The sequence below is a fragment of the Pongo pygmaeus genome, chromosome 14, assembly GCF_028885625.2.
Source record: "Pongo pygmaeus isolate AG05252 chromosome 14, NHGRI_mPonPyg2-v2.0_pri, whole genome shotgun sequence".
Lineage (NCBI taxonomy): Eukaryota > Metazoa > Chordata > Mammalia > Primates > Hominidae > Pongo > Pongo pygmaeus.
The window spans coordinates 45,430,126-45,447,065 of NC_072387.2; the positions used below are offsets into that span (position 1 = coordinate 45,430,126).

Genomic DNA, 16,940 nt, shown 5'->3' on the forward strand with positions numbered 1-16,940 from the left:
GGAAGAGTAAAAAGAACGTCAACCTGTCAGAGTAACCAGGGCAGGAATTCAAAATCAGCACAGGAAGTCTTTGTAGCATAGAGGTGTGTTAGGTAAATATATATTTTGCAACACAATTATCCTCCTGTTCCTTAACCAAGGTTCTGTCCTCAAATGACTTCTCTTTCTATTGTATTTCTTCTTTCTCAGTGAACTCAGCCACTTGCACAACTTCAACCATCTGCCCCCACACTGAGTGAATGACTCTCAAGCTACCCTCCAGCATCTCTGCCTTCACCCTATAGTAAGTCCTGTTGGACCTCCCTCCTCCAATTCACTGCCCTCTTTCCAACCCCATATCCCTGTTTTAGTTCAAGTCCTTATAATCACTTGCCTGGACTGCTACAGGCTACCTGTATGTGATGGCTCTCAATAGCTACTGCCTCCTGAAGGTCAGAGACCACGTAGTCCCCCCTTCTCCACCAGAGATACAGTCCGAGACCCCCAGTGGATACCTGAAGTTGTGGCTAGTACAGAATACCACATATACTATGTTTTTTTCCTATACATACCTGTGATAAAGTTTAATTTATAAATTAAACACAGTAAGAGATTAGGTACAGTAACTAACAATACAGTAAAACAATTAGAACAATATGCCAGCATCACTACTCTTGCACTCCGTGGTCACTATTAAATCAGAGTGACCTCAACAGTTGATCTGATCACAGAGACAGCTACTAATTGACTCACAGGTGGATAGCGTCTACAACGTGGATGCGCTGGGCAAAGGAATGATTCAGAACCTGGATAGGATCGCACGAAGTTTCATCCCCACATACAATTTAAAATTTATGAATTGTTTATTTCTGGAATTTTCCATTCAGTATTTTCAGGCTGCAACTGACCTCCAGTAGCTGAAACCTCAGATAAGGGGGGGACAACTACATTGTCTTCATCATCACTGCACCTCTAGCACCGGCCCAGTGCCAGACACTTAGCAGGTGCTCATTAATCGCTTTCTGAGTCAATAAAACCTGTGCCTATGGTCTGGAGCTCCATGTCCATGTTCTAATGCCTGTGTGGGCTGGGTGCAGTGGCTCATGCCTGTAATCCCAGCACTTTGGGAGGCCGAAGCGGGCCGATCACCTGAGGTCAGGAGTTCGAGACCAGCCTGGCCAACATGGTGAAACCCTGTCTCTGCTAAAAATGCAAAAACTAGCTGGGCGTGGTGGTGCACCCCTGTAATCCCAGCTATTTGGGAGACTGAGGTGGGAGAATTGCTTGAACCTGGGAGGCAGAGACTGCAGTAAGCCAGGATCATGCCACTGCACTCCAACCTGTGTGACAGAGCAAGACTCCATCTCAAAAAAAAATAAAAAATAAAAATAAATAAACACCTGTGTAGTAATTTATTTATTCAATAAGCAAATGGTGAGCAACCACTGCATTTCAGGTTCTGTGCTGGACATAGAAAAAAGAAGACTCACTGTTCAATGGGGAAAATAGACACACAGGAATTATATAATATAGTGCAATAAATATAATAGTAGATGCTTATGTAACTCGCTGAGGAGCAAAAGGAACTAAGTAACTGAGAGGTGAAGAGGGAAATCCCTCTTTATCTTCCCACATTGTAGGGACAATTTTTATTAATCCTAAGGCAATGCTTGCATATAGTAAGAGTTTAATAAATATCCATTAAATAAATGATTATAGGAATAAATCAATGAGGCAGATTATAACATCTGGCACCAAATGTATTTATGCATGCCTTTAGGAGCTTGTCAGCTCTGCATAGTATTTATCTCACACTCACAAAGTGCATATGTATCTTTTATTCATTATCTCAACTTAGATCCACTTTACAGGTATGGTAGCAAGAGCAATTATGACAGCATGCTAGAGGTTCCCTTTCCCTTCCATATGCTTTCTCAATTCAGCAAACTGAAGAGCTCTATATTTAAGATGCTGTCCTGGCTTCACATGGCAGAAAGGGATAATGCACTGGCTGGCGCTGGGGCTTCACTTTCTGCCTCACTCAAAGGATGCAGGCATATGTTTTAGGCAAGGGCTTCCTTTGATTGTTGAAAGAGGCAACCAAGGTAAAGGCCTAGGATTGATCTTCCATGTTGCTTGTCCTCAGGCCAAGTCTTCTGCTTGGATTACAGAAGTCTTTTAATCTTATTTCTACTGCCTTAAAAAAAAATCCTTGGAAATTCCCAAGGATACTATTCAAATCCATTCAGTTTCTGAGCGCTTCCAGAGCATTAGAACTAAAACTAGAGCAAAAACATGTCCTATCTCCAGGGTAACTGCTTCAAAAGGGGTATAGTCCTAATCATTTTAAGGCTGATTGCTTTGTAAACTGTTTATACTATATGAATGACGGTTACAATGATTGTCATCGTGACTGTTCATCATAAATCATGATGTTGGGCTTATTTTCCCGTATTTCCCCACAGACCATAGTTCTTACTGACCTGAGTGTTGATAGGGACTCTCTGGCTCAGAAGGACTTCCTGGGGAGTGAGGGTAGCTGGCCGTGCACGGGGACTGGGAGAACGCGTGGCTGGGTGAGGGAGGGAGTGCAGAGCACGGAGGCTGCTGGAAAGAGTCAGGATAGGTGGCGTTGTGTGGCATGAGTGGCTCACTGTGCAGGGAGGCGCTGCGGAACTTGGCCAGGAGGCTGAGCTGGGGGTTATATTCACTGTGTCTTGGCACGAGCACAGGAGGCAGTACTAGGATCAGAAAGGAACAAGGCAGTTAGAATTGAACATTGCTCATCAGTACACAACAGAGTGGATACTTGCTGTTCTTATCTATTTTTTTTTTTGATGATAGAGCTGTTTTTCCCCTTGGGAACTACTCCCATTAGTCTTTGTGCAAAACTGTCAATTAAGTCCCCATCTCCACCTAAGAAGCAAGCATGTGAGTAAGCTTAGCTAACAGTCTTCTCCTTGTAACCGGAATCTTAAGCAGAATGTCATAATTCACAAAAGCATTTGGAAGAGGATATTTCTAGTGTCAGCACTCTAAAGAGACCTGCTATTTATTCCTACCTTGGAAATGACCACAGCTGTCCTAATACCTGGCCTTCTGAAGACCTGATTGTTACATCTTTCTTTAATTTTGCCAAATAAGTCTTTTTTTCCCCCAAGGCAAAATCAGTTTCTATTGCTTGCAATGAAACCCTAAGTGATGCCCAGAATATTTTTCCTTCAGAGATCATGTTGAATTATTTAGATGACCAGACTCAATTTCAGATTCAGTAGTGCCACTGAAATAAAAACATTCTATGTGTACTTAATGGAAAGATTTCAAGGTGAGTAATTAAAAGTCATTAAGTAAAATACAAACGGTGAATAATAATGAAAGTGACTAAGTAAAAGATAAGCAGCAGCAGGGCGCAGTGGCTCACGCCTGTAATACCAGCACTTTGAAAGGCCGAGGCGGGCAGATCACCTGAGGTCAGGAGTTTGAGACCAGCCTAGCCAACATGGTGAAACCCCGTCTCTATTAAAAATACAACAATTAGCCAGGTGTGGTGGCAGGCACCTGTAATCCCAGCTATTCAGGAGGCTGAGGCAGGAGAATCGCTTGAATCTGGGAGGTGGAAGTTGCAGTGAGCCGAGATCATACCACTGCACTCCAGCCTGGGTGACAAGAGTGAAACTCTGTCTCAAAAAAATAAAATAAAATAAGCAGCAATAACAAAACATAAATGATGTTTGTTCATTTTACTATGCTTTTCTGGGTTTCATTTTTTAAAAAGAATGTTACTGTTCTTGATTCTGATTATATACAAAATTTCAGAATAAATTCAAATTCTTAAGGGCAAGCTTTGCCCAGGCCCTCACGTCCCACCGACTCCTAGAAGGTCACAATGCCTGGCATAAAGTAGCTACTCCAAAACTGTTGTTGAAGAGCCATCTGTGACCAACATAAGTTCCAGAGAGGGAAGCAAAGAAAACACAAGGGGGAAGTGGTCTAAGAAATAACAAAGGAAAACTTCAAAGAGCTACAAAGGACCTATGTCTTCATGTTGAAAAGAGCCACAGAGTGCTCAGAGCTCAATTAATGAAAAAAAGATCCAGACCTAGTCTTTCCATCTTGAATTTCAAACATTGCGGGATAACTGGAATATTCCAAAAGCTCCTAGAGGATCACCGCAAAGTCACCTACAAAGAAATGAGAATCAACCGACCTCAACTTCCCACTCTAACCCTGGCTACTAGAAGTCAACGGACCAATGGCCTTCTGAGGACAAATAATTCTTACCCCCAAATTCCACAATGGAAACCACTGGAATAACCAAAAACAAATACAAAGTATGAACTAAAATACAGATATCAAGGATGAGAAGAGGAGGAAGGAAGAAGATTAAAATATAAGTGAGTGATGCTGGGCACGGTGGCTCACGCCTGTAATTCCAGCACTTTGGGAGGCCAAGGCAGGTGGATCACGAGGTCAGGAGATCGCGACCATCCTGGCTAACACAGTGAAACCCCGTCTCTACCAAAAATACAAAAAATTAGCCGGGTGTGGTGGTGGGCGCCTGTAGTCCCAGCTACTAGGGGGGCTGAGGCAGGAGAATGGTGTGAACCCGGGAGGCAGAGCTTGCAGTGAGCCGAGATCGCACCACTGCACTCCAGCCTGGGCAACAGAGAGAGACTCCGTCTCAAAAAAAAAAAAAAAAAAAAATATATATATATATGTATGTATGTGAGTGAAATCCTCATCTTTTATGGTAGAGAGTCAATGACATTATCTAAAAGGTGATAAATTTGGAAGTAGATATGTAAGCATATTATATATTATCTAGAGTTACTGTCATAATTCTTAGTAATAATAGAGAGAAATACGAAAGAACTAAGCAAGAATTGTTTAGAAGAGTTTGTCTCTGGGTATGAATACGACAGATCTTGGTTCTAATCACACTACTGTTTTGTCAACCACAGGCAAGTATTAATAAAAACTCACAAAAAGTAAATGTTCTAAAACTGCTGTAAAAAACAGGGTCTTAAAAAAAGGTAAATGTTTTGGAATAAACAGACAATTACAATAACAATAACATTAACCCCGAAGTCTGCCTTCTGCCTTTGACATCATACATCTATCTCTTTCTTAACAAACAATAATTTCCGGTTATACGGACAGAAAATAAACTAAGAAGGGTAAATAAAATGTTTTAAACTAAAACTGCTACAGGTGAGGGTGGCAGACAAACAAATAATTTCTTCCCCTTTTATAAGCTATTGTATATGTATGCTGCCTTATGACACCAGAGAACAAACATTCAACATCACCATCAAACAGTGACATAGATCATAAACCATTAAATTCCCCTTAATGTATTAATATTCCACAACTATGCAGGAAAAAAAGATCATGTGCCTTATGAATAGTCTGAAGTGAGGAGCTGACACAGCAAACGTGTATGGCTTCTTTGTCAACGACCCTTCATCAAAATGTTAACGATGTTCAAGTAAACACTCACTTTTTTATGAAGAAGAATTTGAATAATCTGTGACTTCAGTTTTAATGTAAAATATCTACGGTATATTCCTAACACTGATAAAAATATAATACCTCCTATCCATCTGAATGTAGACTTCTATTTCTTCACGGCCTGTAGATCTGAGGCACCAAGAGAAAAGAAAGGACACATTTCCCTTTATCATAACAACTATCTTGATAATATATTTTTACCATCTGGGTAAAATCAAAGCCAGTGGATGTTTGCAAAGAAAACTGATGGTTTCATCCTAGTTGTTATTTGACCTGACTGGCTCAGTTGCCTTAGATGTGCACTGATCATATTTTTAAATACTTTCACTCAAAACACAGCTATCCCTAATTACTTAATTCCACTTCCACATCTCAACTGCTGCTTGTAAATATGACAGTGCACTTATAGACACTCATGCCTATCTTATGCCACTTTTAAATACCATGCTATCTTTACATCTCAGTGTTACACAGGGGGAAACAGCGGAAGGAGTTACAGGGCACATGGGCGTGCAAAGCAGAGCTGGAAAAAAACCACTTCTGTCTTTTTTTAAAAAGTCATGTGGTTTTGATATAATGTGAATATTTTATATAAAAAATTACACTCCTGAAATAACCTCCAGCCGAATGGAGTAAAATCATCATGTATCACAACAACAGTCTTACATGGCTTCCACCAGAACCGTGCCAGGTAAAGTGTGGTCTGAGGACTGGGAACCCTTCACCAACTGTTGGGTACCAGTCTGTGAAGAAATTAGGGCTTAGAAACTTTTCACAGCAATTTGACACAGTTTCTAGTTTATATTTGTTTAAATAATTTTAAAAATTGGGCTTATATTTTCTAAGTCTTTTTAAAATTTCATTTGCCTAGTAATTCGTCTGTACTATAAAAGTATTCGTTTGAAGGACTGGAAATTAAAAAAATAAAAACTGATCCCTCACCACACATAATTTGGAAAGCACTGAAGTCAATTATTGAAGTGGATGTGTGAATGAAAAGAAAATGGGAATGCAGCCTTCAATGTATCTAAAATGGATGGCCAAAAAATGAGATTTCAAAGGCAAAACTTAAGCTTTATGATAAATAGGAACTCAGCAAACTTGTTTAACATTAACATTTTTATTATTCCTAAAATATTTACTTTAAATATGGATAGCTAACGAGATATAAAATCTACTTTTCCTATTAAAAAAACACGAGTAAGAAAAACCTCTGTAACTTAAATATTACCTTAAATTAATATAATCTTTACCCATCTTTCCTTCTGGGAATTCACACCTAAATTATGATAAAATGAAATCTATTTACCATATGTTAAACACTCACACTATCATTCCTAAAGGAATCTTACAGAACATGAAAAACTAAAGCCCAGGTGTGGTGGCTCATGCCTGTAATCCCAGCACTTTGGGAGGACGAGAGGCAGGTGGATCACGAGGTCAAGAGATCGAGACCATCCTGTCCAACATGGTGAAACCCCGTCTCTACTAAAAATACAAAAATTAGCTGGACATGGTGGCACGTGCCTGTAGTCCCAGCTACTCAGGAGGCAGAGGCAGGAGAATCGCTTGAACTGGGGAGGCGACGGTTGTAGTGAGCAGAGATTGCGCCACTGCACTCCGGCCTGGCAACAGAGCAAGACAAAAAAACAAAAGACATGAAAAACTAAAATGTCAAATAGTTCTTTAAAATTAGGCTTTTGAATATTCAAAAGGAAAACCAGGTACATTTTACAAGATATTTCTTATAGGTTGTTGAATTTTATAACTACATTATTCAGGAAGAGAGAAATGATTTATTAATGAACATTTTTCCATTTGGGTATATTTTGGATGCTTAATGTAATTCAAACCTTTGAAACACAAAATGGAATCAAGTCATTTTTGTTATAAGTTTAGACATTATTGACTTTTTTTTTTTTTAAGTGAGCGAAGAGAGTCAAAACGAAGCAGGGAAGAAGGGTGGAAAGCAACTCGCTCCAGGATTTAGGGGAAATGCATCAGATTTGCCAAGCATGTGGAACCTTCTAATACCTTCTCAGCCAGGGCCTCAGTCCCTGAATGGGCTGTAGGAGGCATCCACACACAGGTAGATGTTAAGTTCTGGGAGCCTGAAAGATCACTTAGCTAAGACTGAGGTAGGCTGGGCATGAATCACTTATTGGATACTGTTTTAAGGTTAACTGAACCTGCCTACCTAGACAGGACCATCTCTTCACTGGACATGGGCAATTTCCCTGAGCTAACGTGTCAGCGCTTTGGTTTCCTGGGATGAGGCAGATGGCCAAAGAGAGAAAGCTCTCCTAAAACTGTGTTCTTGTGTGGAATGCCACAGAAACACTCAATCTAAGAGAATCACAGTGAAACCCTGTTATAGCCAGTGTGAAGGAACAAAGATAAACACCAGGCTTCTCCAAGAGGAGGAGGAAATATATATATATTTCTTACACACACATATATAATATACATACACACACACACACACACACACACACAGGGGTGTGAAGGGTTTTAGAAAGATACTTTCCTATACAGTCATGTACTGTGTAATCATGTTTTGGTTGAGGGACCAATATAAAACAGTGGTCCCCTAAGATTATGATACTGTACTTTTGCTGTACCTCTTCTATGTTTAGATCTGTTCACAGACATTCAATACCGTTGTGGTTAGGACTGCCTACAGTATTCAGTACAGTAGCATGCTGTGCAGGTTAGTAGCCTAGGAGCAATAGGCTTCGCCATACAGCCTAAGGGTGTAGCAGGCTCATGGTTTGTGTAAGTACACTCCAGGGTGTTCACACAAGGAAGAAATTACCTACTGATGCATTTCTCAGAATGTATTTCCATCATTAAGTGATACCTGTCTGTACTTAAAACCATTTTTAAAAATAACTGCCTGGAATGATTTCCAGCAACTCTTTCATTGGCTGTTTTCAGACCTAGACATCAGATACCTTCTACTTACCTGAACTTGAACAAAGTAGCAGCCAAAAACCCTGCCTTAGTTCAGTTCAGTACAGTTCAGTTCAGTTGTTTGGTGAGGGGGAGGATGATGTTTAATTTTTACAGCTCATCATTATCAAGGCCATTTTAAAAACTTTCAGGACCCCAAGAACTGGTAAAAGATTATGTTGACTTGTCCCAGATACCTCAAAATAAAACTTTTATGGCAGTTTTCTCTCTTTGATTAGCCATCTGCCTCATTTTCAAAATCACACAAAGCTTACCAGCATAATGAAATCAAATGAAAGTATCTTCTTTCTAGATTTTTCTGACTAGTTTATCTTCATTCCTTCACACTGGCTATAACAGGGTTTTACTGAGATTCTCTTTGGATTGAGTGTTCCTGTGGCATTCCAGGCAGGAATATCGTTTTCATGGAAACCTTCTTTCTTTGACTGGACATCTGCCTCATTCCGGGAAACAAAATTTTGGACGAGTCCCTCAAAACTGAACCTCCCCTTCCTCTCTCTCTTCTCTCTCTCTCTTTTGGGAGAGGTTCCTGTCTGCTGGTGCCCCATCATTCTCCATCAATGGGGCACACGACCTTCACTCTGAAAATAAACCTCGATGTCGTAAAGACGACCCACCTGGAGTCTCCACCCGGCGGTAGTGGTAAGGGTTAATGCACACCTCTTTCTGCTTGGAGCCAAATGGGAACTCACAGCACTCCAGCGGCTTCAGCTCGTGGTGGGACTGCAGATCCGGCCAGCGCCACACGCGGCAGTAAATCACGTGGGGCAGGCCCTTGCGGTGGGACACCTGCAGCCGCCCGTCCAGGGAGCGGGGAATCGTGACGCATTTGCTAGGCTGCCCCGGGCAGCTGAGAGCCTTCTCCAGCTCGTCCATGGCTCCCTTCTTCTTCTTTAACTTCTTCACTAGAGAGTCCACCGCCTTTTCTGCCCACTTTTCCTCTTCATCTCCTTGCTTCCAGCCTAGCAGTCTCTTCACTGCAGGGCTGGTGAAGGAGAAGAGGGAGCTGATGGGAGTGGTGGAGTGCATAAGAGGCCACAGCAGGCTCCGGCGTGCACAGGAACCGCACAGCCCTTCACGGCAAAGTGGGCGGCCAGTAGCTCTCCACGGGTGGCATAGGGACCAACCCGCCCGTTCTTCTGGGAGCAGCTGGGACCAATTGAAGTTGCGAAGTGTGTTGACTTTCTCCTAAGCCCTTGAACAGGCTGGCCAACTCTGGAAAACATGACAAGACTTCAATTAGCTTAATCAGGGTAACATTCAGACAAAGTTGAAGTTGGATAGAAAGAGGTAATCTACACCTGCAGTCCCAGCTACTCAAGTGGGAGAATGGTTCGAGCCCAGAAGGTCAAGGCTGCGCCACTGCACTCCAACCTGAGCAACAGAACCAGGCCCCAAAGTTGGATAGAAGGGAAAAAACATTCTTCAAATGTTTTAATTTGAAAACTGATGTCTTTGACTCTGCCCTCTCCTGTATTTCCTATATCCAGGTCTCAGGTCATTCTGCCCTCAAAGTCTTTGGAGTTTGTTCTTTTCTCTCCATTTCTGCCGACACCTGAGCTCTGACCCACGACACCACTTCTCTGAAGTAGCATCTCTCTTTCTCTCTTTCAATTCGAATCCACTTACTCCCAAACACAGCTCTTATCATTTTCCCATTTAAGAAATGACAGTGTCTCCTTGGTCTCCCAAGTGTAAACTGCTCTGCCTGGGTTTTTCCAGGGCCTCCATAATCTGCCCTCAACATGAGTATGTTCTTTCTTTCTCATTTTTAGTTTGCACAAGCAATCCATCTTCTTGTAGAAAATAAATACTAATGAAAAGAAAAGAAAAAAAGGATCGTGAATAATCTCACCACTCCTGGACAGCCACTCTTAACATAGTCTTCCAAATTACTTTTCAGGACAGCGGCTCTCAAAGTGTGCCCCAAGGATCCCTGGGAGTCCCTGAGATCCTTTTAAGGGGACTATGAGGTTCTCTCTTTTCCAATTACTTATTTGTGTGAACTAACTTCGCTTCACATACTTCAACCAAAACAACATAACACAACAGAGTATATGGAGAAACAGATGACAATCTAGGTGCCATTTATTAAGCCAAGTATTAAATAGATTTGCAGTAATATAAAACAATAATACTCTTCTCAATAACTTTTTTGAAAACAATGTTTTAAATAAAAATATTTTGTTAATATAGTTTTTTTAATGAATCAATCAATATTTTTAAATTTCTTAGTTTAAATTTTTAAAACGGTAAAAATTGATAGATACAGCCCACAGAAGCAAGAGTTCTTTGGAGTTCTCAATAACTTTTAGAAGTGGAAATTTTCAAGACCCAAATGCATCAGAACTGCTTTTCTAGAAATTATACACTATCACACACAAATACATACACAAAAAAGCACAGCTGTCACATTTGTTATTTGGCCTAAAATCAGCTTAATTCGTCTTTGCCCTGTCATCCACAGGAGATGTTCTTTCCTGGTTATTCAGCAGTCTCATTTAAATTTCCTGAGGTAGAACTGTATTTCCTCTTTTATGAAATAGTTGACTTAAACAAAACCTCCTCCTTCTTCCAGATTTTAGAAACCAGCTACCTCATTAATGTTTAAAGTTGCTGGCTGGTAACATTTTGGAGCAAGCTGACTCAAGTATTTTGGGATCTTGGAATCAATGTAGCTTATAATCTCCAACAATTGTTTGTTTAATATGCATTAAATATAATTTTCTCCTTTGCTTCCCTGGAGGGCAAGCTGTACCTTTCTGAGTCCAATTCTATAAACTTCTTTTGAACAAAGGTGCCTTATAACCCCCCGCTAGGGTGATCATTATTGGGCACCTCAGGTGAGGAGGATGGCAGCATGGTCCCACAATAACGGATGAGATTTAACGAGTATAAAGCAATAGTCACATTACTTTATTCCTCATCTGGGCTTTATCTGGCATTGTACAGAGATAATCTATGACAAAAGGGAGAGTTCAGAGCTCCATAGCTGCTCTTTTTCGCTTGGCAGTTTGACTTACACTCAGTTTTATTTGGAAAGGTTGATTTTGTGGCTTAACAATCATGAATTTATAAAGTAGAGTTAAGTCACTGTGTTCAAGTTCTGTTTACTTAATCTAGTCAGGCTGCCTTAAAGCAATGGCTGAAGAGGGTTAGAAGCTTTAAGGAGAAGTCTCATGATAGAATAACCTGAACCCCAAAAGAGTTGTGAATTCTGCTTAGTTTTACATGGAATTCATTATTAGTAAGTTGTGGTATAGATCTTTAAGCTGAGGTCAGTCGTAGAGAAAACCTTTTTATAAAAACACTCAGCAGTTAAACCAAATACACCTTTTAGAAACTTTTGCTCCAGGAAACAAGTAACAGTTCCCTAAACCAGGTTTTGTTTGGTTCATTTTTTTAAACTGTGGGTGCCTATTTACCAATGGCATGTGAAATCAATTCATTGGAACAAAACTGCTTTTGTACAAACAACAAAACACAACAGACTTTATTGCAGAGCAGCTGACAAAAAATAATAAGTATAATAATCATTTCATTAAAAATTTTCATTCACAGGTATGTGCTCTGTGTGTGTGGGGCAGGGGGATGGGCGGGTGGTGTATGTGTCCAGGGTTACAATGGAAAATTTACTTGTTAAGTTGGGTTACAATAAAAAAAGTTTGAAAAGCACTACTCCTAAACCATACATTTTTCTTCAAACTGTCTGAGGTTTACCTTGATGAGTGACCTTCAGTGGCCACCACACTTTCTCATCCCTTGGGGAATTCCCAACTAGTCATGAATCTAGTGTCTGAAACACCTCGGCTCTCTGCAGACCGATCTCACTGACACATTTCAAATCATTACAGTGGTCTCACGACAGTTCCAAAACTGTGATTTTATTGCTGCAAGATACCGCTCCTGTCCCATTAAATACAGGCCCTTGCATTGAGGGAGGCCCCGAAGAGTTAAACTTAGAACTTCAAGAGTGATAAACACCCAATTCATAACAGTGGCCTCCAGGTAGGCTAGAAATAGATCAAAAGATTTTAATTAGGCTGACTGGTGGGTATACAGATGTTCAAAATATTATTTTCTATGCTTGTTTGTATGCTTGGCATATTTTTAATAGAAAAATTAATTGTAAAAAATGAATCATGCCAGGTGTGGTGGCTTACAGCCTGGGTTCCAGCTACTCAGGAGGCTGAGGTGGGAGGATCACTTGAGCCCAGGGGTTTCACTCTGCAGTGAACTATGACTGCACCACTACACTACGGCCTGGATGGCAGAGACCCCGTTTCCTTGTCTAGGTTGTTTCTATTTGTCCAGGCAGTGCACTTTAGGGTTCATAAAGGTTATTCATTCTCATTCCTATAATGTTTTAGCCACTAGCAGAACAAAGGGCCTCCCTGTTTGTCTCCAGGTGGTCATCGCCCTGACATTAACAGTGCAAATTTGTTCAGTTGTGTCAACCTGGCTCTGAACAGCTTTCCATTGTCAGAGAACTGAAATGCCCACAGACTCTAAGCTCTAACCTACTGTCATCTCCTGATAACTCCACGGCCCAGGTTCACTATAACAAAACAGAGCACCCTCAGAGCATTCACTGAAAAAAAACTGGTTGCAAAAACAGGAGGAGGGGCGATTACTATTTCTGTTACTACATTTCTAAGAAGTGCAAAGAAGAATGAAACAAACAATAAGTGAGCCCAACCTGAGGGGGCGGAAAGTCTGGAAAGATTCCTGAGAGGATAACTGGGCTGCACTTAAAAGGATTTAAATCACAGTTAAAAATAAATAAATAAACTGGCCAGGCACAGTGGCTCTTGCCTGTAATCCCAGCACTTTGGGAGGCTTTGGTGGGCAGATGGTTTGAGCTCAGGAACTTGAGACCAGCCTGGACAACATGGTGAAACACCATCTCTACAAAAAATACAAAAGCTAATTGGGCGTGGTGGTGGGCACATGTAGTCCCAGCTTCTTGAAAGGCTGAGGCAGGAGGATGGCTTGAGCCTGTGAATCAGTAGTTGCAGTGAGTCATGATTGTGCCACTGCACTCCAGCCTGGGTAACAGAGGGAGACCCTGTCTCAAAAAATAATAAAAATAATAAAAAATAAAAATATAAACTGTGGTGGATTAGGATAATTTTCTAAGATTTTTTGGTGTGGTATAGTCTCACTTTTGTAAGAAAATCGTGTATCCCTGTCACAGATCAACTGTGTGCTCTTAGGCACGTCGTGTTGTCTCTCTGGACTCCACCCCCTCCTCATTTGCAGATCAAGACAAGGCTCAGTCTCCAGGGAAGGGTGTTTCTGGGCGATGGGTCCATGACTCCATGGCTGTTGGCTGGATGTGTCACATGGGATCTCAGGACTTGCTCAGCTGTTTTGATGCTACTGGGACTACCCGTAGTAGTCCAAGCACGACCTTCACTCATGACACTTCATAGCACAGAGTAGGGCAAAACAACAACAACTCTGACACGGCTATCAAACTGACCCTGTTAATAACAAACATCATCTACCAACATGAACCAAATCCCACTTTGCTCTCCAGCTACTTGTTTCATTTTAGTATTAATTACTGCAAAGGAATAAGAGTAAAAACATATACTGGGCGTTCCTGTGTTTGAAACCATTGGTCAGTGCGTGATTAGCGTTCATAAGCCCAGATCCCCCACAAAGCCTCCTGCTGGCCCTTAGAGCTTTCCTTCTTTGGGCAGAGAGAAAAAACACTATGACTGTCCTTTCTTTGGAAAGGACACACTTCACACACTTGCAGCATAAAAACAGTACTTTTTTCTTTTTCTGGCATTGAGTTTTACAATAAACCCCAACTGAGTAAGAAAACAACTTCTCATTTTCGAGTCTTTTAAATAAACAAGCCCACTTAAAAGAAAAGCAGCGCTGACCACATGCATACACCATGATTTAAGTGTACATAATTCCACACTAAAAAACAATTTACCCGGCTGGGTAACAGTTCAGGAGACATAAGCTTTTTTATTTTAAGTTGACGGTTTTAAATCCAGCTCCCATTAGCAGTTACTGAAGATTATTTCCACTCAGTTGGTCTCCTTGGAAGGTTCAGTTGGTGATTTTAATCCTGAAGAAAATACAATTTTAAAAATACCATTTGAGATGGAGCATTCCTAAGCTCGGGGCACATGGAACCTTTGAGCAATCCTTCACGGGCACTGCTTTTGGGTCAATGTGGCCAAGGCCTCCATCACCTACCAGGGCGCACAATGCGGTCAGCCCAGGGGGTCAGGGAGCACTTGTTTGTTCTGCGAGGGCCTAGTCCAGAAACAATCACCACGATAAAACATCATGATTTCCTTATTTGTTTTTCTTTTAATTTTTCAAACTTATCACTTTTGACCCTCTAATCCATGACCAGCATTAAGTATACCTTGGTATCTATAAAACAGTTTACTAACCAATTTAGAAAGTGAACACATTTGCTGAAGGAACATTTAACCCCCTCCAAGAAACATATTGTTATCTAGACTATTTCTGCAGCACTTTTTGTACACTGGTAATTAATACAGCCGTAATAAATGCTTATTTTACTTTATAATAACTTATTTATACTTTACACACAAGTATAAAACTATGTCCAAAAGGACTTCTATCTAGAAAACAGCTGGCTGTTATTATCACCATTGGCACACATATATCATGTCTTATTACTGTACAACTTGAGAAGAAACTGGGCTTAACACACACACACACACACACACACACGTATATTTAATTCAAATTTGTCCTCACTTAAAGTAGCCTGGCATTCCCATATGTCCCAAATGAGTAGCAATCATAAGTTGTATTATAAGATATAAATAATCACTTCATGCATATACCAGTTTAGTACCATGCGGTTGGATACACATAGAAATGGTATCATAATTTCACCTTCTGGAAGGAGACTTTTCTAGCTGTATTCTGAGGTTTCCTAAATACCCATGAAGGGTCAGTTCTAGTTCTCTGGGTGGAATACCTTCGGCCCACAGCACCAAAGAAGAAAACAGAGGCTCAACTGTTTGTAATGGAAGCTCTATCTAGGGGGCCGTAAAGAGATTCCAAGGCATCTGTGGACATTTGAATTGTGTGCTCATTTTGGGTGATTGCACAAATACTGAGTTTTTCTAAGGCAACAGTCCATAGGTGGTCTTCTTTAAATTCTCAAAAGAGCCAGTGACCCCCAAAAGGTTAAAAAAACAACAACAACACTGAATTAGAAAAAGGGGGAAAAGGAGAAAGTAAGAGTGAGAAGGGGACTAAGCTAAAGGGACTGTAGAGAGTAGCTGACTATTCTCACTATGCGGGTACTGGGGAGAGCCTGGAAGGATTACAGTGCATGGAGATGAGATCACGAGAAGAATGTAGAGGGGAGAGAGGCAGATGGCCAACGCATATTGACTACCTTCATGATAAGTGCCTTAAGTACATTTACTCACTGAATCACTGTCACAGCTGCATGTGCTCATTAACCCCACTTGACATGTGAGGAAACCAAGGTACACAGAGATTAAGTATCTTGTAAAGGTCACACCACTAGTAAGCCAGGATTCAGACCCCTGCAGTCTGGCTCCATACATCCTAAGCCACTGCACCATAATCCCGCTCCCAAAGGACATGGGAGGAAAGCAACATGGGTGCGTCCCCTGACAAGGCGAGACAGACAGCAAGAGACCCCCTGAACCCAAGGCTGGGCCTGAGCTGTACTGAAATGTAGGAGGATGGGAGATGGAGCCCAAATGGCGGAAATGTGAGAGAGAAGCCCTCCAAGATCTCCTCAATCTCCAAAACGTTGTGGCTCTAAAGGGGCATGAAGCACAACAGAGAGGTTGGCTCTGTCTCCTAAAGGAAAGGACAAACCCGAGCTGAGCTGCATGTCAGCCTCCATTCACTCATTCACATATCTCAGCAAATGGCCCTGATATGAATGCCTATCATGTGCCAGGCCCTGCCCAGTGGGGAGCAAAGCAGACATCGCCCTTGCCCTTACAGGGCTTACAAACTGTCTGGATATGAAACATGTAAATATTAACAAGCCATGAAATCTTATGCAGGAACAAACATGACTGTGGGGCCAGGGACCTGCTTGGACTTCCTGGTGAAGACCCCTTGAGGAGGTGACAATGAGATCAAGAGGACGAGAAAGTGCAGCCACTCCAGGGGCTGTAGAGTGAGACCTCCAGAGAAAAATGCCAAGAGGGTGGCACGGGGTGGAGAGAATTCCATGCATTTGGGTAACTGGAGGAAAAACTGTGGCCAAGGAAGAGTCGGCAAGGGTGTGAGTGGCTGGAAGTGTGGCAAGAGAAGACACAAGTGTCCTGCTGGAGCTGGAAAGCAGCATATGGAAAATGGGTTTTATCTAAAGTGGAAAGGGGAGCCTTTGAATGGCTTTTTTTTTTTTTTTGTAGAGACGAGGTCCAGGCTGGTCTTGAACTCCTGGACTCAAGTGATCCTCCTGCCTCAGCCTCTCG

General features: G+C 41.5%; 1 protein-coding gene across 3 annotated transcripts in view; it reads right to left on the reverse strand.

The window, feature by feature from the left end:
• Window positions 1–16,940, reverse strand: part of SMAD9 (SMAD family member 9) — a 76,242-nt gene that overhangs the window by 25,538 nt on the left and 33,764 nt on the right. For all 3 annotated transcript variants that reach the window (XM_054446439.2, XM_054446438.2, XM_063650768.1), the window contains exons 2-3: window positions 9,081–9,678; window positions 2,463–2,720 (exon numbers count right to left, since the gene is read on the reverse strand). In XM_054446439.2, the coding sequence (XP_054302414.1) occupies window positions 2,463–2,720; window positions 9,081–9,492 (670 nt within the window). In that variant the 5' untranslated portion in view covers window positions 9,493–9,678. The remainder of the gene's footprint in view (window positions 1–2,462; window positions 2,721–9,080; window positions 9,679–16,940) is intronic.